Source organism: Salvia miltiorrhiza, chromosome 2 (genome assembly GCF_028751815.1).
Source record: "Salvia miltiorrhiza cultivar Shanhuang (shh) chromosome 2, IMPLAD_Smil_shh, whole genome shotgun sequence".
Classification (NCBI taxonomy): domain Eukaryota; kingdom Viridiplantae; phylum Streptophyta; class Magnoliopsida; order Lamiales; family Lamiaceae; genus Salvia; species Salvia miltiorrhiza.
Window position 1 is genome coordinate 43,509,634 of NC_080388.1, and position 23,261 is coordinate 43,532,894.

The 23,261-nt window shown below is 33.5% G+C and overlaps 2 protein-coding genes across 2 annotated transcripts; one reads left to right on the forward strand and one right to left on the reverse strand.

Moving 5' to 3' along the window:
* Positions 1–9,608: 9,608 nt before the first annotated feature.
* On the forward strand, positions 9,609–13,761 carry LOC131013600 (uncharacterized protein ycf23-like). Its single transcript, XM_057941724.1, has 9 exons — positions 9,609–9,890; positions 10,061–10,126; positions 10,235–10,309; positions 10,734–10,796; positions 11,099–11,158; positions 11,250–11,339; positions 12,497–12,604; positions 12,673–12,795; positions 13,487–13,761. The coding sequence occupies exons 1-9, from the start codon at positions 9,699–9,701 to the stop codon at positions 13,640–13,642; spliced, it is 933 nt and encodes a 310-aa protein (XP_057797707.1). The 5' UTR covers positions 9,609–9,698; the 3' UTR covers positions 13,643–13,761.
* Positions 13,762–18,913: 5,152 nt separating this feature from the next.
* On the reverse strand, positions 18,914–20,373 carry LOC131013599 (uncharacterized). The gene is made up of 2 exons (XM_057941723.1): positions 19,558–20,373; positions 18,914–19,468 (listed from the first exon to the last, which is right to left on the reverse strand). Exons 1-2 carry the CDS (start codon positions 20,371–20,373, stop codon positions 18,914–18,916), a joined length of 1,371 nt encoding a protein of 456 aa, XP_057797706.1.
* Between the last annotated feature and the right edge of the window lie 2,888 nt (positions 20,374–23,261).

The window sequence follows — 23,261 nt, forward strand, 5'->3', positions numbered from 1 at the left end:
TTAAAAAGTACATGGATTTTCGTAGATTTAGGAAATTCATAAACTCTATGAGAGTTTGGCTGATTTTTTTTTATTATTATTGATTTTCATGGATTGAATTAGGAAGGCAACAACCCAGCGCCGGCTTGAGCCCAGCTACTGTTGGAACCGGAGCAACTCAGCGTCGGCCGGTGCCCAGCGACCGCTGGAATTGGAGCTGTAGCCCAACAACTGCTGAGATGCTTGATGACCAGCGCCCGCTGGAGCTCACCCGGCGCTGAGATGCTTAATGCTCAAAGCATCAGCGCTCGTTGGTCTCGAGCGAGCATTGGACAGAAGAGAGGCGTAAGAATCCACAGAAATCTCGTGTGATAAGGTGAGCTTTCTCTCTTTGTATTTTTGAAGGAGAATCCATCAAAATCCATAGAGTTTTAAAATCCACATACTTTTGGACACTTAAGAATTTTTTAAGAATTTTTAAAATCCATATTGAATGCCTCTAGATTTTTAAAGACTTTTAAAAGTCTGGATTGAATACCCTCAAACTTTCCAAATCTAAAAAAATCCTATAGACTCTACAACCAATACATCCCCTGATACTAGATAATGTAATTTCGTTAATCAAATTCACATAATTAACCTATTAATCCTAATTACAAATTTAATCTGGTCTTGATGAGAGATCACATAAATTATCACGCACTCTCGCTAAAGTAGTTTATGATAGTAGATTAATAAATTATCTATCTTCGCTAGGTCTCAAGAAAATCTACTAACTTCCAAAAGCTCACAAAATATCTACCTATGATCCACCGATCTCCGCTAGGTCTGAAGGTTAAAAATTATATCACACATTCCTGAATACGCTAAACAGTTATCTTTGATAGGTCTAAAACCGAATAGCTAAACATGCAAATTATTGGCCAGATAATTCATAGTAAGAAATAAGGACCAAGAATTGTGAATCAGAAATACGAAGGCAAAAATGCATCAACAAGTCAATTACATAAATCTAATCAAATATTTACAAACCTTAGAATCAGATAAAGAACTTACACAAACATAATAAAAGAAAACATAATCATAATTGAAATAAAGCAATAATAAAAGTCGAATTAAATAAAACCAAAGTGACAACTTGAATCTTCAATCTTGCAAAAATCTAATTCAATTTCTAAAACCTAGACAACAATGAAATTCTAAAGTTATGAAACTAAAAATAAGAGTCTGGAACCCTAGATAGAACAATAATGAGACCTATTTATAGTCTCAGGGTGAAGCCCATTCTAAAAATTAAAAAAAAATGATAAAAATGTGAAAAACTGAAAAATGCGGCTAAATCAGCAACCGGAATAGCGATCGCCGTTTTGGTTGCCGAAATCCTTCACACCCTCAATACAAAATCGGCGATCGTCGATTCTCAAACTTCGGAGTCAAATTGAGTCAGCAGCTTTGGCGATCGCCGTTTTTATTCCTTGCTCGTGAACAAAATCGACGATAGAAATCCTCGATCGTCGTTTTCTTCCTTTTTCGACTTTTCTAAAAAATCTTCAACTTTTTTCTCAATTTTTGAGCTCATTTCTCTTCGTTCTCGTTCCAAGCATTTAAAAATTGCAGCCCAAAATTCTAAAAAAGAATAAGGCCCAGCCAAATAAAACATTAAAGCCCGCATGATGAAATAGGGAATCCTGGTTTCTAAATTAAATAAAAATAAACGGCCAAAGCATACTCGGGCCCAACAGCCTTCAGGCCTAACAGGACACACAACAGATCTCCGGCAACCGCGGCTGTGCCACGGCCGCCACCCTCTTCCCCCGACTTAATTCGACAGCAGCCCGTCCCGACACAGCAATATAATACCCAAAAACACTCATAGCAAAAGTTTTTTCTTGAAATCATTCTATACTCATTCCTGTGCAAAATGTATCAAGTTAGCTTTTATTCAAAAATATATGTATATATATCCAATGCATATGAAATATGAACTTATTTGCTTGATGTGTATATGCAATTTGAGTTCATACAATATGCAAGGGAGTTCACAGATGAAACCTTAAAAATTTGGTCGGGCTGGATGAGGAACTTGATGTATATTCCAAAAGCTTGGCTCTTTGAGTCTGAAATCTGGAATCTGAGCTCTTTCTTTGTGAGAAAGAATTGTGTGGGATGAAAGGAAATTTTGGAAGATAGAGGGATGGCAGAGGCATGGGGGATGATTGCCTAGGCATGGCCTAAGCTTGAAACTGGGGCTGCTTGCAGGGTTTGTTATACGGAAAAGTATGGTGAAAAGTGGCTGATGGGAAACATTGAGTGTGAGTGAGTTGAGGGAGTGATTTTTGACAATTAAATCCCCTCTGCATTGGATTATTGGAATTGTAATAATCTTTCAGGGTTCTCTAAATAAATAGCTTGTATAAATGCTCAATTTAAATAAATATGTCATGCATAAGAATTTAAATTACCAAAGCTTTTGTAAATCATTTTGTAGGAATTAAATAAATTTATTTTCATTATCCGGTATGAATCATCTTAACCACTAAATTCAAAATTATTCTAAACTTAGCTACGAGGAAATGAGGTATTACAAGAAGGGGCAAAATTCTATCACACTAATTTAATTAGGATGTTGGTGCCTTAGTAATTGATTTCTTGTAGATTTTTGTTGATTTATTCGTATATTTTATTAACTCTACTTGTTATATTGATTTTTTCGTAGATTTTAGATATGAATGTATATTCTCACTCTATCACCCCTTTTAAGACACAAACTCAAGTTTGAATGGTTATTTGTGTATTAGAAGCAACTTATTCATTTATTTATATTGACTTATTCGTTATTTTTAATTTCAAATGATTAATTTGAATAAATATCAGTCATATGATTTGAATATTTAACGTCCCAATTGCTAGAATGATCATGAGTCCCTCAAATTTCACTAAATTTCTCATCCAGCTTCAGAGGCGGCAGTTCCCCTTAACTATTTGCTTTGCTATGATCACAAACAAAAGTTAAGGACAATCTCTTTCAAACGTAGGACTATACTTACCAAATCCATTATTTAGTCACAACCAGTTGTATGTCGCAATCTCACAAGTCACTAGAAAAAAGGTCTTAAAATCTTAATGTGTGACGAGAATGGTAAGACAAACAATACAACAACTAACATGGTATCCAATGAAATATTTTTTTATAGATTAAAATGCATGTACAATATAACTTTGGTCATCTTATTCATATATCTATACGTCTATATGTCATTAGCATTGTTGTGATTGACATTGGTGTTATAGGTGATGAATTGCTTCTTAGTTTTTTTTGTCTGAGAATTGCTAATGTATCACCTCTCTTTTACGTGAGGATCCACCGTTCAAAATTCAGAGATTTCCTTTTGAAGCCTGAGGTTTTAATTAAGGGGTATTGAAGATTCGGGAATTAAATTGTATTGCTAAAAAAATGTCTATGCCATTCCTTTCATTTTCTGAAAGAGGCTTTAACTCATTATAAAGACCAAATGACTTCATATATTGATATGTCTTTTTGTTGTTTTCATTAGATAGATGTTTGAATTTGAATTTAATTGCAGCACGACATTTTGGAGAGTTTGATGATGTTGACAATTGCTTTGTTAGTGAGTTGTTGTGTAGTTGATCATTTTGAGTATCTTCACTTTTAATTTCTTAAATAAATCATGGATTAATGGTCAACGAGTTAACAAATTACTTCATTTTTATGTTAGTTTTATTCATTTTTAAATGTTAATTAATACAATTATATTGCTTAACATTGTATCTTATATATTTTACATACCATTAATAATTGAATAATTGTATCAATTATGATTCGAGAATATGATAAAAAAAAAATCAAATGATATCTCACTCGAAACTGGACAATAGATAAAATCAAATAAAATGTAGTGCATTTATCATAATAATTGACAAAAAGATTTACTAAAAAATTATACTCCCCCATCCCCCAAACATCTTCCTAATGGATAGTGACACTAGTTTTAATAAAAATTAATTGTGTATTTGATAAATAGAGAATGAGTCCCGCAAAATTAAAGATTGTAAGAGTAACAATGAATGTAAATATTTTTAAAAGTAGTTTAGGGAGATGTTTTGAGGACGGTCCATAATAAAAAGAGATAAAGATATTTGAGGGACAGATAAAGCATTACGAAGTTGATATTTTGAGAGAGGGGTGTAATCGAACCGAGCCGAACTGAATAGTGGTGTGCTCGAGTTTGATTTATTTAGTATCGAATCGAATCCCGAACTTTACTTACCGAATAATTTGAGGCTCGCGAGCGGCTCACGAACCTAATCGAGCCTATACAAACTTCCTAAATTTATATTTATATTCAAAATATTGATTATTTTATTTTAAAAATAAATTATTTTATTCAAAATAATAAATATATTAATTATTTTCTTATAACAAACAAAATTAATTAGAGATTTAATACAATTATTATTAATTTTAATGGATAAATATAAGTTGTGTCTACTAATAACCTATATTTTTCAAATTGAATCACTTGACGAACATGTTCACGAGCTAACGAGCCGAATACTACTAAGCTCAAGTTTAGTTTGTTTATTTTACGAGCTTCTCTAAACGAACTTGAACGAGCTTTTTTTGAGCCGAGCTCCGAATAATTCGCGAGCGGCTTAGTTTGTTTACGGCCCTGGTCAGAACACACTCGTGAGTCATGAGATGTCAGGCATGACATGATACGTTTTAAAAAAAGTTTACTGGACCATGTTTTTATAAGCTTGAAAGTTGGGCCGAAGCCAAAAGTTTTATGGCGCAGCCTCAAACAAACTCGTTGCAACTTGTAACCAATTTTAAATGTGGATTTGTGGTCAAAATGTACAGAGTGTCCATTGGATCGCTGTTATTTGTCCTAGGTCATTTTATTCATTTTTGCACTTGGTTATTCAAATATTTCATGAGTGTACGCATTAGTTCACTCATGACCTATATTTATAACCAGATGATTATTTCAATCATTGATAACTTTCAGGCTTTGATGTATGTATACTAGTATATTAAAAATAGAATCTCAGTTTGAAATTAATTTCATATCAATTTAAATTTTAATGATAATTTTGTAAATTAAAGATAAATCAATATCATAAATTTAATCTATGCTCGCCTAACAAAATTACTAGCATATCATAATCTATGCAAAATTTAAAATCAATACATGAAAATCAAATTAATCGTCAATTAATCCTTCGATTAATCGCCACTAATATCTAAATTTTGAATTTCTTCATTTTTTTTGTGAATGGAGCACAATTTTTCAATTTTATTTAATTATATTTTAAATAAAATATGCAATATATGTCTTGAATGAAATATCATAAAAGCATCTTTAATTTGATATATGATATGTAAAAGATTGGATTTAAAAATGAACAAATTTTGATAATTTTATCATAGTAAATAATTTAGGGTTAATTGTTTGTAAATCCATAACGTTTTCTTGAAATTAGTTTTTGATCTCAATTTGAAAAATCGACTTCTAAATCCATAACCTTTTATTTTTGTCTCAAATTTGTCAGGTGATCAGTTTTTTCTTACGCCAGCGCAGTAAACGACACGATGGGCGAGGGCGGCAGGCCCCGGTGTGTGGTGGCGGCTGGTTGGGGAAGATGATGATGTGGGTTTTTTTTTTTAAAAAAAAATTATTTTCTACGTGTAAAAAATATGCTTAGGTGTCAATTCCGAGTGCCACCGTGTCAACTCCGGCTGCCACCGTTTCATTTCCGGCGCCGACGTAAGAAAAAACAGGTCACTGAACAAATTTGAGACAAAAACAAAAGGTTATAGATTTAGAAGTCGATTTTTCAAATTGGGAGCAAAAACTAATTTCGGAAAAACGTTATGGATTTACAGGCAATTAACCCAATAATTTATAATTTAAGTAGATAATATGCACTCATATAGCCATATTGGAGATTGAAACTCAATATTTGGCCCTCTATCTTACAAACAAAAATTTGGATCATTTTTTACAATTTCACATTGTATTGCCTTTAATTTGGGCGGACCGAATCAGGTTGGGCGCGAGTTCGGGTGATAATTTTGGCACTAATGTTATAATTTGTGCCAAAAGTACCAAACTACTTAGAACAAAAAAATACCAAGTAATTTGTTACTTTTGACATTAATATTATTATTTGTGTTAAAAGTATCAAATTACTTGATTTTTTTTTCTGTTGGTACTTTCGTTATTTGTGTCAAAAGTACCAAATTATTATTATTATTATTTTTTGTTGGTACTTTTGACACTAATATAGTAATATTCTCATTTGTTCTAAGTAATTTTGGCACAAATTATAACTTTAGTGCCAAAAAGTACCAAATTACTTAGTATTTTTTTTTGCTTCATGTTGGTACTTTTGGCACAAATAATAACATTAGTGTCAAAAGTACCATCCGAACCCGTGCGCCCAACCCAATCCGTTCCGCCCAAATTATGGGCAACACAGTTCGAAATTGCAATGGTCAAAGTTTCATTGCTCAATATGGCTATATGAAAAGTTGGCTCATTTAAGTAATTATAATATTTTCCTTAAAAATAAAAGCCTTATTTTAAACATCTTTTAATTTCTTTTTTTCCCCTAATTTTATTATATTAATTTTAAAATTATATACATCTCTTTTTTTAACATACAAAATTATTAATAGGGAATTATGTAATTATTATGGAATAATATCATATTATACTATAGTTTATTTTAAGAAACATTGAATCTTACATATTTGGATTTTTTATTTAGTTATATATATGTTTATTTTATTTTTTATCTATAACTTTTACCGAACTAGTATCGCTATCCCGTGCAATGCACGAGAATTATTATAATTACATAAAATAGTAAAAAAATAATTAACATTAAATTATAGGAATTATTATAATTACATAAATAGTAAAAAAATAATTAACATTAAATTATATACCATATATAATTAATTATGAACAATTCATTTTTTGCTACTCCAATTGATATCATATTTTTTTTCTATGGATAAAAGAAATTAAAATTTAAAATAAAATTGGAATAAAGTTAATTAAATAAAAATCAAAATAAAAAAATACAAAATAAAAATTAACCAAAACATAAAAGATAATATCCAAAACTAATAAGAGTGATAAAAAAATTATTTTGAGTCTTTTGACTTCTATAACATTTTTATTTTAAACCTATCTTTAACATAATATATATTAAATTAAAGCTCTTATCATAATCTTTAATTTGATATTTATTTTAAATATTTTATCATGAGTCAAATTATACAATGTTTAGAAAGTAGAGAAAAGATATAAAAAAAAGAAATAGAAAAATAGTAAAAAAGTGTAGTGGAAAGAAAAAGGAGTGGAACGAAAGCATGCTTGCTAAAAAATAGGAAATTTGTTTTTAAAATTTGGCGGGAAAAAGTAGCTGTTAAACTGCCTTTTTATATATTATATTGATATCATACGGAGGGTTACTCTTTGTATGAAATTGCAATCAACAAATTGTTAATCTACTTTGTTAAATGAGAATAAAATTAATTTGAAAATAGAGTAATAGTATGAATGAAATGAAATAAACATAGAATTGGAGGTCTTCCATTCGGCCGTCCGTATCACAAAGAAGAATTTGTATAGAATTTTTGTGGTTGGTAGATAGGAAATGAACGAAGTTAAAATGAATGGAATCAACGGAATAATCATTTTATTATTATTAGGTAGAGCTGACAAAATTAACCCGGCTCGATGGGCTAGCCCGGCCCGCCCGTATTTAAGGTTAGGCTGGGCTTTATAAAATAGAGGCTCGAAAAAACTTGGGCCTAAAAAACCCGTTGGGCTGACCTGGCTTTGGGGCTAAAAAGCTCGGGGTTTTCGGGCTAAAAAGCCCGTCCGGTCATTCTTTTTCTATTTTTTATTTTTTAACTTTTAGATATATTAATTAACTTAAATTATTCATTTTACGATTTATCACTTATTTTTCAAATAGAAGATGAAGACTGGAAAGGGCGAGAAAATTTATTTAAGCTCAAAATTTGCAGTAAGCAAATAAACTTGATCAAATACTAATATCAAAAGCTTCTGGATGTAATTGCACGCTTCTCAATTATATATATTCATCATATGGGGATTATGCATGATTGCCTTGAACTTTGAGCACTGGATGATGACCATAAAGAAAGTAAATAGTTGAAGTTTTCTGGCATCCTAAATTGAAAAAGAAAAAAAAAATGAACATTAGACACTACTCATATTGGAAATAACATAAATACCGATAAGATGTAGAAAATTAACAGGTGCAGCTACAAGTTAAATTTAGACCGAAATCATACTAGTAAAAAAAATATTGGACGGGTTTGGCCTGACCGCCCGATAGCCCGAATGAGGCTGGGCTGGTTTTGTAAATTGGCAGCCCGATCAAATTTGGGTTGGGCTCGGTCAGTTTCATAAGCTCGTTGGGTCGGGCCGGGCTAGCCCAACCCGCCCATTTTGCCAGCTCTATTATTAGGGTTAATGGCCTGTAAAACCACGAACTTTGAGCGAATTCTGGTTTTAACCTCTAACAAAAGATTCTGTCTGTAAAACCACGAACTTTGAAATCTTTCTGATTTTGACTACTGGATAAATTTTCGGCGACTTATGTGATATTTTAATCAATTTCCTTTAGTCATTTTCCCTAAAATCTTTTAATCAATGACCACGTCATTTCTGTGTCATTGTTGATTAAGCCATGCTGGATTTCAGGCTGCCAACTCAGCCTATTTTTGATCGAAAATTTATCTTGTAGTCAAAATCAGAAATATTTCAAAGTTCGTGGTTTTACAGGCAGAATCTTTTGTTAGGGTGCGTTCTCTTTGGTTGTAAATTTATCATGGGAAAATGAAAGATAAACAAAATTTCACCCTTTAAATTCTTCATTTCTTTTCCCACATTTTCTACTTGACCCTGACTCATTCCTCATTTACACTACAAAGGAGGGATAATATTATCCCTCCAAAAATGGTGTGATAATATTATCCCTCATTTGTAGTGTAAATGAGGAATGAGTAAAGGTCAAGTAGGAAATGTGGAAAAAGAAAGGAATGATTTAAAGGGTGAAATTTTGTTTATCCTTCCTTTTCCTAAGATAAATTTACAACCAAAGAGAACGCAGCCTTAGAGGTTAAAACCAGAATTTACTCAAAGTTTGTGGTTTTACAGGTCATTAACCCTTATTATTATTATTATTGTTGTTGTTGTTGTAGAAGATTAAATTTATCACAATAAATAAATAAATAAATAAATAAGAGAAATTTTACTAACAAAGAAAGAAAGTAGTAAAATTTAATTTTGGGTGATTAGAAGATTGCCTAATTTCATACTTGCGAGAATGAACATTCCTTTGAGCACGAGAGGGAGTAGCACTTTATTGAATTGAAAATTGAAACAGAACCGTCATTTCATTCTTATTCTATTATCCCATCCTATTTTCATTTCAAATTTCACCATCCTTTCCTTTCTGGATAATTGATCGAAGATTCATTTTTTTCTTATCTCTTGTAAAACCATGAAAAAATATCTTCCTTTTTTTAACACACACACACACACATATATATATATATATTCTAAACTCCACCTTCTCACTCTCTCTCCCCTTATCGCTTCGGCTCCCTTCACCAGTTTCTTCAGAGAGAGAGAAAGAGAAAGAGAAAGATGAGTTCCTCAATCTTCACACCTGCATCTAAAACAGTCTTGAAAAAGAACCAAAATCCTGTGGTGCAGATTGGCTCTCCTCTTCAGCGCCGAGCTTCTTGCAAACTTAGAAGAGCTTCTTCTGCAACGGCTTTGCTTTCCACAACCAAAGAGACGATCTTGAAGGATTTTCATCAACGAAGAGCCCTCAAAGTTAATATCCAATCCTAACCAAATTTAATTCTTATCTTTCTTTTTCAATAATGTGATGATATATAGTGTGGCATTACCTCTAGTTTGTGCAGGAAAGGAAAAAAAATAATAAATTATTTATTTAATTTAAAGATTATAACTTTAACACGAGTCTTCCTCTTTATTTGCAGATTATCTCAGGATTGCAAAATTTTGACAGGGATAATGTGGCTGCTGTTGTTACTGCTGCAGATAAGGTCTTGATTATTTAGTGGCATTTGTTATTCCGTTTATATATTAGTACAAATCAAGTTTTTATGGGACAAAATTGGATTTAGGCAGAAATCAATTTTGATTCTTGTTAGGGAGGTGCAACTCATGTAGATATTGCCTGTGACGTGGACTTGGTGAGACTTGCAACGCGCTTGACTGCCCTTCCGGTAAGATTTATCCATTTTCTCGCTAACTTCAAATAAATAAATAAATCAAACTTTGATTTTTATGTATTTTATGTCAATAATAATTTTCCAAGTATTAAAAGTTTAAAACTAAAATAAATAGAATAATATTCATGTATGCTAAACATGAGCGGTTCTTTTATGTTTCAAATATCTGTAACTGTATTTCTTCATAATAACTCAGCTGTAAGATTTTTGTAGTTTTTGAGGTTAGTTGATGAGTATGACACTCCTAAATACAGTTATCTATCTTATTTCATTTGCAATATTTCACATTTTAGATTGAACTATTGCAATTTAGCTATGGACATAGTCTAAATTCCTAGTTTATATTAGATAGAAATGCTTGAATTTTGTTTATACTCGTAATATAGTGAAGCAGTCTTATTTATTGTATGTGTTGCAGGTGTGTGTTTCTTCTGTTGATCCATCAGCATTTCCTGCCGCAGTTGAAGCAGGAGCCTTAATGGTTGGACTACTAACTCCCTCTCCTATTATTAGTGTGTAATCCAATTGAGTTGAGTTGCTCCTCATAAATTCATCATTTTCTTTTAACAAATAAAGTTAATTATATTTTTAATATACTTTTCTTTTTACTAATTAAAGTATAATAAGAATTTGATTTTATATTTTAATTTTTTAACAAGTCTATTAGTGCACTGAAGGTCGACTCATGTAGTTTACTAGAAGAGCTGGAATGAATTTGTATAAAGTCAAAATATGAATAACTTGAGTCATTTACAGTAATTTAAAAAAAGGAGTTATTTTCAGGTTGAGATTGGAAACTATGACTCATTTTACGAAATGGGCGCGTTTTTCTCAGCGGAGCAGGTATCTATTTCTCTTCTTCCCTCATATCATATCCTTACAAACATGAAACGCGCGTACATTTTGCACACCAAGTGTTTGTTTGAATTTGCAGATTCTTAATTTGACAAAGGAAACTAAGAGGCTGCTTCCATGGGTTGTACTTTCAGTTACCGTACCACATACACTAAGCCTTCCTGATCAGGTCTTAATTTACTATCCCGCTTTTTGCTTTCGTATTTCTGTTTCTCTACTTTGTTTTTACCTTCTAATTTTGTTTTGAGTTCATTGTCAATTAACCCATTTTTTAAATTTAGCAGTCATAATTAGGGATGGCAGTGGATCTTGGACCCGGTCCAGATCCGTGGATCCAGATCCGTACGGATCTGGATCTCAATTTTTTGGACCCGACGGATCTGGATCTGGATCTGGATCTTAGTTTTGAAAACGGATCTGGATCTGGATCTTGAAATTTTAGATCCGGATCCGGCCCAAATCCGACCCGTGGATCCGTTTTATTTTATATTTAATATTTAGTTTACTAATAATATTAACTAAATTAAAAATAATAAATAAATTATATTCAAAAGAATAAAACCCAAAAGTAATTAGATAAAAATATTTTGTGTTATATTTTTCATGATGGAAATTAGATGTTGTTGATTTTGTGAATTTTTTTAAAATTAATTTAAAAATAGTAGATCCATGGATCTGGACCCGTGGACCCGCGGATCTGACGGATCTGGATCTAGAATCCAAAATTTTCAGATCCACGGATCTGGATCTGGATCTGGATCTAATATATGAAAACGGATCTGGATCTGGTATTGGTCAGACCCGGTCCAGATCCGGCCCGTTGCCATCCCTAGTCATAATCGTTCAAATTGTTGCAAAATTAACGCCTTTAATTGTTTTCGGTCATCGAAAAGTTGGTGTTTTTATTAATTCGAATTTTAAATTGTTTTTATCATTTCATTTTTATTGACAACATATACTCCATGTGCTCCATTTTGATAGTCTCATTCTCATATTCTTTTTTGAGACCCAAGATAGAGCCCAATTTCTTAAATTAAAATTTTCATTTACTAAAACAAACCGCATATAAATATATAAAGCTTGTGAAGATAATATGCAAAACAATGAATAAGGACAAAATAAAACTATTACTACTATAAATTACGTTCTCAAAAGAGCATTAATTGTAATTGTAATGTTTTAATATGTACGAAAAAAGCAATTTGGACTATGAAAACGTGGGATAACGGAGGCTAAGTGTAATTAGAGTTAATTGTACAAATTTTATTGGGATAAAAGTGGGATACGAAAATATTGAGAGAGAAGATGAGGATGGTGGTTTTACAGGTGAGGCTGGCTGAGCAATTGGAGGTAGAAGGAGCTGATATCATCCAAACTGAAGGAGGAAAATGCTCTACTCCTTCCAAAGCTGGTGTTCTTGGCCTAATCCAAAAGGTACCCAATTCCTATAATTTACAGCAAAACTCATAACTTATGTTTAAAATGAGTGGCGTGAATTGTAGGCTACGCCAACACTTGCCGCGGCCTACTCCATCTCTCGTGCAGTTCGAATCCCAGTTATGTCTGCTTCCGGACTAACTTCTGTTACCGCACCCATGGCCATTGCCGCTGGAGCTTCTGGCGTGGTACGTACTTGAAAATACTAATCAACTTATTTTTTGGAATGCCTTTCGTTTCAGTCATAAGTCATGATTGATAGAATAATTCACCTTATCGAGTGTTTGATTTGCATGATTGATAATCCGACCCGGATGTAATCATCTAATTGAATGATTATTAATCTAATCTATCCCATCTATCAAACCAAACGCCCCTATATGGATCGAGTATCATAGTGGATTCAGAGGGTGTTTGACTAAGCTTATTTTAAAGAGTTTATAAGATGTAGTTTCTTAAGATCTTATAAGTTGTGAAAATGTTTGGATAATTTAACTTATAAGCTCGAAAAAGAATTTTTAGTTAGAGAGAGCAAATTTTTATTAGAAAAAGAAAATCAAAAGGAGATAAAATTAGAATGATATATAATGAAAATAAAAAATTTTAGCTGAGTTATTTTTGTGAAATGGGTGTTGCTTATAAGAAAATGAAAAAATAAGTTGAGGTAAAGAAACTTATTTACCTCAACTTATTTTTTGGAGAGCTTATAAGGTCAACTTAAGGAACTCTTCTTTCTTTCTTTTTTTGACTTGAGGGAGTTGAAGAGGGGGAGCAGTAGGATTTGAACCCGTGACCTCACTAAGAAATTAATAAAAATAGGATGAGTGTGGTTATATGTATGGTTGTTTGGTAAAATTTGCATTTATGTGTTTGACATAGGGTGTTGGATCGGCGATCAACAAGCTAAACGACGTCGTTGCTATGATCGCGGAGGTGAAAAGTATCGCGGAGTCGTTGGATGGGGATTTATCAAGGAGGGAAGGACATGTGTTTGATGCGAGCAGTTTTGAGGCTTTAAGCACAAACAAGTTTTGACGGAAAAAACTATCTTCTTTATAATACAACCAGTTTTCATGATTATTTAATGTTTTAAGGTTCATATGATTTGTAAACCTATTCATAATTAGTCATATGTTTCGAATTTATTCTAGGCCGATCTGTTTGATAGAGTTGTAGACTTTATTAGTTTTGTGGCCCTTCTCCACCCACTTTTTTGCTTTACTCTATTATTTTAACTACAATTAATTATTATCACATTTAATGCAAAATTAATATTTATTCTAGCAACTTGTGTGTGCAAATAATCAATTATTGTCGAGACTTTAATTATCATTAAATTAAGTGAATTAAGTCGAAATTTTATGAGAGTGCTAGTAATAAATGCAAAATATATTGATCCATTCAGTTGTTATTTAGACAGTTTCGATCATTATTCTTGTATGCGTACAATATATTTAGATTTACAGAATATGATGAGAGATTTCAAACACAATCTTTCAATTAAATAGTAGTGTTATTATTCCGCCAACTATATCATTTTATGAGGATCGAAGCATATGCTACTTAATGTTGAATGCATTTTCATGTATCAAAATCAAATTTTAATTATTTATTTACTTACTTATTTATGTGTGTATATTATATAGGCAAGTAAAAGTTGAGATACGTGGATTTAGGTATGACTAACTCATTTAATAATTTAATCAATATTAGCATTTATCTCATATATCTGTATATGGTCAGAGTTAGTTGAGTTAGATAGACATATCTCATAAGAGCTGGGCTAAAATAAAAACACCTGTTAAAATATAAAATATGAGTTATTTTCAACCCTTAAATCATCAAGATCTACAGTTAATTCACCACCTTGTTGGATGAATTCATAATCTCGAGTTCGAATCTCATAAATAGCAAACAATTTATTTTTCACAATTCATACATTTACAAAGCGAATTCATACGTGTCTACACAGAATTCATACATTTTAGGTAGTTCTTATTTTATTTGTTAAGAAGTGTTTATACAGTAGCTCTCCCCTATCTCATAATTCCTATAAAGATAAAAATAAAGTTTTAATCATATTTTGTATTCTTAATTTTTAACGATTTTAAAAAAATTATAGTATAAAATTTGATGATGAAATAATGATCGGTTAATTTGTCGGATTCTTATGTGGAACATCATTTTATTTGACGAGATTGAAAAAGAAAAAAAAATCATCTAAGAATTCTAAAAATATGGCGAAATAACTTATGATTCTATGAGCAAATTTTGTATAATGAAATATTTTTTGATAAATCTTAAAAATTGATTTAGAATTTTTAAATAAAAATGAAAGTTTGAAATATTTTCTAAAACATTTGGGATACAAAATATAATTTACTTTAAAATAAATGCATAATTTTTTTGAAGGCCGTGTCAAAAATACAGCACATATAATGCCTATCAAATAGGTCTAATCGATAGTTAGATTGTAAGTTTTAATCATGTAATAGATCCATCTTGTCCACGTACATTTATTTAATGTGATTTATATTTTAAGGAGAGAAGTAGCAAATAGTTCCCATTTTATAATTCTTTAACATATTTATCACTCTATCTTTTGATTTTGAGTTGTTAGTCTCTCAACTCATAAGAAGTGTAAAATTTTCCATGGACATTTAACTCCGTTCAATATTTTTTTATTTTTTTTATTTTCTATTTCTCAAGTGGATATAAACTGTCAATTAAGAAATAAGAAGATATGCATAATATAAAATTCCTAATTCTTAAAGTTTCAATTGAGGGATTATATTCATCCAGTTATATAAGCAAAATATTTTATAACTCATGATTGAATTTACAAAATAACATATTTGAATCTTAGAAATATCAACTGCTCAAATTATTAACATCCATATTAATCAAATGCACGTAGAAATAAATTTTAAAAAAATCATTAAAAATACCAAGTAAAGATAAATAGAGTGAAATCTGATGAGTTCGTTTACGGGTGGTTATTTGAATGGATTAAGAAAGTTCACCTGTTGCGTACGAAGTGAGAATTTAGAGAATAACCAATGAGAAAAGGAATGTTGTTGTATTCAAAATCACCTTTCTTTACATTATGAGGCATCTGCTCTATTTATAGGGATATAAAAAGGGGTATAGAAGTAAATTTGGGGTCGCAGCCCTGACCTAAACTAAGTTAGAAGAGATCTTAAGTATGCTCGAAGACAGCCCCACCTTGCACTTTTCGTTCCTCGTAGTCAACATTGCTCTTCAGCCCAGTCGATGCCAGCCCTGCCAATTTGGTTTCAGCCCATCCCATATCGCAGCGCTGTACCATGCCAGCGTAGAATTATCCTGGTCACGTTCCCACAAGTCTCACTCTACGGCCTTCTCGCGAAACCCTCGAGTCGGCTTCTCCCTACTGTTCGAAGGTCAGCGCTGGAATCTTCTGTGCTGGGATAACGCACATTTTGCTCCACATCAAAATCCACTTGAAATTTTTGAAATATATATATATATATATTGGACGAAGTTAAATGTCCGTCAAGAATAGAAAAAATTTACTCGTTATGAAATATTTAGAAATTAACTAACAATTCAAAATCAAAAAATGATCAGACAAATATGTTAGCGAATTTCATGATAAGAACTATTTGATACTTCTCCCTATTTTGAATTTATATGATTTAAAGACTCATCACATCATGGAAAAAATAAATACCTAATTATATTATAATTATGTAATAACGAGAAAATTGAACAGATATTATCCACCATTTTATGTAACACACACTTTTCCCCACTTAAAAAGTAAACTAACAACCACCCTCAACCTCCCCAGTACGAATCTAGATATATATAGGGTGTGGTTCTAAAGAAAACTATATTATTTGTGAGAACGTGAGAATCATTAAATCTAAGGCATCCACTGTAAAAATTAATGCATTCGTTGTTAAAATTAATGCACTCAAAAAAATAAAAAAATTACTCCATTCAGGATTCGAACCCAGGATCTGCATTCATCCAACAAGATGATACATTCACCGTAGATCTTGATGATCGAATGACTGAAAATGATTCTTCGTTCTTCTTTTATTTAGTGGTTCTTTCATGAACCTCTCCCTATATATATATACAGGACTCAAATGTTTTAAAGAATACTTTCAAAATTCAAGAGCTTAATCGATTCTATACAATTTTTAAAATTTATATTTATATTTAAAATATTGATTATTCTCTTTTAAAAATAAATTATTTCATTCAAAATAATAAATATATTAATCATATTTTATAACAAACAAAATTAATTAGAGATTTTAATACCATTATTATTCATTTTAATAGATAAATATAAGTTATACCTACTAATAATTTATATTTTTCAAGTTGAATCACTTAATGAACTTGTTCATGAGTTAATGAGTCGAATACTATCAAGCTCAAATTTAGTTTGTTTAGTTATCGAACTTCTCTAAACGAATTTGTCTATACTTTTTTCGAGCGGAGCTCTAAATAACTTGTGAGCGGCTTGGTTTGTTTACATTCCTATATATAGGGAGAAGTTTAAATGCTACTCCCTCCGTCCACGAAAAAGAGTCCTGATTCCCCTCTTTTTTTTGTCCATGAAAAAGAGTCCTGTTTCACTATTTTGACCAATTTACCCTTATGTTGCATCACAATTCCCTTTAATTGCCATTGTTGGGCCCACCACAAGTCTAATTTAAACTCCTTTAATTATAAAGTCATACCTAATTAAACACTCTTAATTAACCTCTAAAAATGTGTCAAATTAAAACCAACCCCCCCCAATATTAATGGAGCCTGAACGAAAATTAAATCATCCCACCCCCCAATATTGTATTCTGCCACTTATGTTAAAAATCCATTCACCTTCAAACCCTAAGTTCATCAGCGCCGCATCATTTCTCTCCCTGAAAACCCTTATTTTTGTTCTCGCCGATTTGTTGTTTCCTCGCCGATTTCTCCTTCGGCGTCAGTCGATTTGTTGTTTCCTCGCCGATTTCCCCTTCGGCCTCCAATTTCTCGTCGCCCCACCCCTGATTTATGGATCAAGAACAGATTCTCACTTCTCTCTGTTCAGCCGGTGATTCTACCGAAGAATCACCGGATCTGTTACCATCTCCGATGGATCTCGGAACCACCGGTGATTCTACCGAAGAATCACCCGATTTGTTGTTCCCCCCTTTGGTTTTCGGTGATACGGCGCCAATGACGGAGTCTTCTCCGACGTTTTCAGACGTTTTGACGGCGACCCACTTTGAAGCTTTGTCCTTTCCGTCTTGGGCTTTGGAGCCGGACACTGTGGTGCCGGAAACGGTCTTAATGGAGGCGTCGGAGCCACCCCAAGATCTGCCCGTCGATGGCTTCATCCAGGATGAAGAAGGCCGGCTCTTTGATACGGTGGTGCCGGAAACGCCCCAAGATCTGCCCGTCGATGGCTTCATCCAAGATGAAGAAGGCTGGCCCTTTGATACGGTGGTGCCGGAAACACCCCAAGATCTGCCCGTCGATGGCCTCATCCAAGATGAAGAAGGCCGGCCCTTTGATGCGGTAGTGCCGGAAACACCCCAAGATCGGGCCGTGGATGGCTTCATCCAGGATGAAGAAGGTCGGGCCTTTGATGCGGTGGAGCCGGAACCTTTTGATAATTGGAGGGGCTGGAGCAATGAAAGAAGGATTTGGTACCTTCGATTGCTTTCTCGGTACTGCCCGGCGGCCTTAGACCTAATCTAATCAGGTGATTCTGTTCTAATTTGCTTTTGGGTTGGTGGTGGCTGGTGATGCCTTGCATGCCTTATTTGTTGGTGTTTGTTGGTGTTTGATGGCTGGTGATGCCTCTGATTCCCTATATGGTGGTGTTTGGTGGCTGGTGATGCCTTGCATTCATTATTTCTTGTCTGCCAGTTTGCTTTTGATGCCTTGCCTGCCTGACTTTGTAAACATATATGCAGCTGAAAACTTTCTAAATGATGAAGCATTAGGAGGTTGTAGCCACCACTAGGTTTTCCCTAGTTTAGGAGGTTCCCCTCTGTTGTTATGTTGGCATATGTTGGTGGAAAAAAATTACCCTGTGATGAATTTAATTTCATAATGTCTGAGGGTGCAGCTCCTGTAGTTCTAGCCACCACTATGAATTTCCTAGTTTTGGAGGTTGAATTCAGGGCTGAATTAATGTCGATGATGCAAAAAAATCATGTTTTCAAAAGCTGAGACATTACAAAAGTGTTTACAAACATATATGCAGAGTTTGACTTTGTAAACATTCTACCAACAAAAAATTGTCAACATTACTTGCTAATCATTTAAAACAACCTGCTGCAGTCCCTCGACTAGTTGATCAAGGTTGTAGATTGTGCCTTGTTCAGTTTGCTGTTGTCTTAACTCTTCCAAACAGTCTCTTACAAGCTGTTCTTCTACCTCCAAACATTCTGGGAGAACTCCAAGTCTTGAGAGTCTTTCCTTATTGATATGTGGAATCTTGTAGTTGTTGTTGCCCCTGCATTTAATGATTTCATGGTAGCAACCCTGTAGTGTGAGGAAAACGTTGTTTAACTTGTGTGGCTCAAGCTCTTCAAATGCATCTTTCACGTTCTTGAGCAAATCATCTACACAATTAGCCAACTTGTCATCTTGTAGGGACTGAATTGCTCTGAAAAACCCTAGATCATTCACATTTGTATCCGGCGAGTTCGGTGGTTGGCATATCAGTTGGATGTTAAATCCATCTGATGTGGCAGCAGCTACAAAGTCAGGGTCTGAACCCTTAATGTGGGGCTTCGCATTGTCTTGTTGTATAATTATATGCCTACTTGCACCACGAGGCCACTTGGCCTTAATTGTTGGAATAATCTGAAAATTGAATGGTAAGTAACTGAATATGCTAAATGATGAAGCAAGTAATGCATTCTGATAGTTAAAAGCATAGTCTAAAAACTCACTTGGTTGATGAAAACATCTTTGCTCACTTCCTTTGTGATTGCTTGGATCGCCTTTGTTTCCAACGTGCCTCTCATTCTGTTTTTGCTGTTCCTAACTGCCGGTACCACCGTAGTGAATGGGAATATCCCAAACTTACCATCAAAAATCATTTTACCTTCATTGTCATATTGTGGCCTTGAAACCACAGCTATGAACATGATTTTCTCAATAAATCTCTTAGATTTGCATGCTCTATAAGGCTCTATCTCATCTGGCAGCAGGTAGTACCTATCCGATGTTTTGGTTAAATAAAACCATTTTTCATCTATGTGTATTGTGTTATACATAGGCTGAAATTTGATTCTTCCATTTGCACTAATTGCACTTAATTGACTAAGGCTCCAAGTGAGCCTACTTAATCTATTTTGCTGTGTTAGAAGAGGTTTAATTGCATTGGTATGTGCTCTAATCTTTTTCTCCTTTATCCAAACACCAACCAAGCTTTTACTAACTTCAAGCTTGTTTGCCATTTTCCTTATAGTTGATCTCTCTAGAACGGATAATTGCTTTACTTTTTCCACGTCGATTACCTTTTTATCGCTATGTGTTGATCCCTTCTTCATTGAAACGAGTTGTACAGGTCTTCCCATCATTTTTTGTGCGCGTGCTGCTGTCCACAGTCGCCAAACCGTCCTCACATCGATGTTGAACATAGCTGCTGCCTCTTTCTTCGCGCCGTACCGAAGCTTGAAGTCCTTGCTGTTTTGGAGAAGCCATTGTGCAATGTTGTTTCTTTCAATTTCTGTCAAGTTGGCCTTTTTTCGTTTGTCTGCCATTGTGTCTATTTAGTTTAGGTTTCAGCTTTTGTGAATTGTTGGAGCAGCTCTTGTATTTATAGATTTAGTGGAGGAAAATTGCTGACGCGAATTTGGCTCCAATTTGTGAAGTTAATCTGAAATTTTAGAGGGAAATGAAATTAGTGGCATTGGAATCTGTGCAGTTTTGTTCAGCCCATTTTTATTTCGTTCCATTTGCTGTTCATTTGTTGATTTCAGTAAACAAATTAAAAAGTTAAATTAACAACTGTAATCAATTTAAAATGATTTAATTTATGTAATTAATTCAAGTTTTTAATTAAAGTTAAATTATTGCCATCAAAAGTTAATTAAGGATTAAAGAACTTTAAAAGTCATATTAGCACTACCCCTATAAATTTACTTCTCTCTCCTCTTACACCTACTTTAACAACTTTCTTAAAACCCGTGCCGAACCCCAAATGGGACTCTTTTTGGTGGACGGAGGGAGTATTTTTTATTTAAATGAGAATGAAAAAAATATTCTCAAGCCTTCGATAATGAAGATTTACGGTTGATGCATTATTTTGATGGATGAATGCAGCATATCAGTTCGAATTTCAAATGAAGTGATTTTTTTTTTCATTTTTTCGAAGTGCAGTTAATTTCACGATGAATACGGTAGTTTTACATGTCAGTATAGTGTTCGCAATTCTCATTTTAAGGGTTAATTTTCGTTATAACCAATCCTTAGAGCACCCACTATGGGGGATGCGGAAGGCGGTTTGCACCAGGTCCGCGCGCACCCCCCATTGCCGCACCCCCTCCCCCCGCACTTGGTGCAGATAGGATTTTGATTGGGGGCGTGTATAACACGGCCCAATCAGAAAATTTCTAGCATTTTAATTAAAAAAAAAACATTCGAACGTTGCTGCCAACATAAAATTTCAGAGAGCTGTTCTAACGGCTCTAATGTTCCTTTTTTTTTATATATATATTTTGCCTTTGTTTATTCTATAAATTAGTACATCATTTTCTCATTCAACTTCACACACAATTCTCATTCTTTTTCTTCATCTTCATTTTCTTTCTTTCATACTAAAAATATGGATGATAGTTGGGGAAAATATTGGAGCAATCACCTCCAAAATTCATCTCCCAGCAATGCAAATTCGCCCGACCAAGCATTCTCTCCATTCACTCAAAATTCAAACGGTAGGGAATCAATTTGAACGCCCAATTTGCAGCGACGACCGAACCCAATGTGGAGGAGATATCATCTATGCCAGCGACCACCAAGCTAAGACGTGGCTATACCCCGGCGGAGACGACACTCATGTGTCGTTTGTATGCGAATGCAACATGCTACTCCGTCAAAGGCTTCGAGCAAAAAGGAGCCAACTATTGGGGCGCCATCATGGAGAAGTACAATGCTCAATGGCCTCAAGGCACGATTCCACGCGACGTGAAATAAATAAAGTCGCACTTTCAACGCGTGCAAAATGAGGTGAAGTTGTGGGAAGCAATCTACGAGAAGTGTCGGGCGAATTGGGGATCTGGCATTAGCGATGAACAAATCACCACTCAAGCACAACAATTGTACGCTTCTGAGCATAGTGGTATATTCAAGTATCCACATGCATGGCTTGTGCTTCGCGAATGCAAAAAATTCGCGACGAATGTCCAAATCTCCAAACGCTCGGCTTGGATGGTCGCTATACAACCACCTCTAGCGAGCAAAGTATCTCCACAAGGCCCCAAAGCCAAAAGGTGGCGAAGAAAGACAAAGGAAAATGCAAGAAAAAAGGCGGAGTCGTCCGGCGAGCAAACTCAAGCTCTCGAGGCCATGGAGAATATGGTGAAGGTCATGGGAATTTTCTCCCAAGCCCAACGCGATGACCTAGCTGACAGGATCATCATGGGCAAGGACACCTCTACTGTGAATCCGGACGAATTGACGTTTCACTTGAAGAAGGTAGAAGAAATTAAGAAACGCAATGATCTCCCATAGATTGTAGGTTTTTTTTTATGTTTTTTAAATTTGAAGTAATTCAGGACTTTATTTTTATTGTAATGCAATTTTTATTTTCAATCAAGGTAGGGCTAATTTTTAATTTCAATGAAATTTGAGTTGTTAAATTTAATATTAATTTTAATTTTAATTAAAAACAACATTATAATTAAATACAAATTGAAAATCAAAATTTAAAAGTTGGGGTGTTGGGTCTCCCATAGTGGAGGGTGAGCTCTTAAGTGATGGAGACCACATTTAAGAGCCCATCTTGGCTTTATATAGTGGATGCCCTTATATATATATGGTGTGGTTCTAGTGAGAGGAGTACATTTTTAATGAGAACGTGAGAACCATTATAATTAACACATCTGCTGTAAAAATTAATACATCTAGTGTTAAAACTAATGGACTCGAAAAAATTAAATTTTTCGTTTCCTCCAGGATTTGAATCTAGGTGATGCATTCATCCAATAATATGGTATATCAATTGTAGATTTTAATGATATAATGACTGCAAATGATTCTCCGAAATTATTTAACGGTTCTTACTTGAACTACTTCCTATGGTTGTGGTTCCAGTGAAAACTACACTTTTCTTAAAAATTGTTATAATTAATGCATCAATTGTAAAAATTAATGAATTCGCTATTAAAATGAATGCACTTAAAAAAAAAAAAACTCCCTTCACAATCCGATCTCAAGTGATGCATTCATCCTGCAAAATTATACATTCACCATAGATTTTAAATTTTTAATGATCAAATGACCGAAAGTACGATGTGATTTAAAGGAATAAGATTAATAAATAGATGTAAAATACGTATATAATGGAAAAATGACCCACCAAAGTTGTTTTATTAGGCAATTTTTAAATGATTTGTTAGATACTCCCTCTGTCCATAAAAGAACTTCCTAG

What these genes read in the sequence shown, in the direction of transcription:
- LOC131013599 (XM_057941723.1), bottom strand. Translation starts at nt 20,373, where the DNA reads ATGGCAGACAAACGAAAAAAGGCCAACTTGACAGAAATTGAAAGAAAC. An exon ending in AAGATGTTTTCATCAACCAA is followed by an intron (nt 19,469 to 19,557) that starts GTGAGTTTTTAG and finishes TTCAATTTTCAG; the next exon opens with ATTATTCCAACAATTAAGGC.
- LOC131013600 (XM_057941724.1), top strand. Translation starts at nt 9,699, where the DNA reads ATGAGTTCCTCAATCTTCACACCTGCATCTAAAACAGTCTTGAAAAAG. An exon ending in ATCAACGAAGAGCCCTCAAA is followed by an intron (nt 9,891 to 10,060) that starts GTTAATATCCAA and finishes CTTTATTTGCAG; the next exon opens with ATTATCTCAGGATTGCAAAA. An exon ending in CCGCTGGAGCTTCTGGCGTG is followed by an intron (nt 12,796 to 13,486) that starts GTACGTACTTGA and finishes TGTTTGACATAG; the next exon opens with GGTGTTGGATCGGCGATCAA.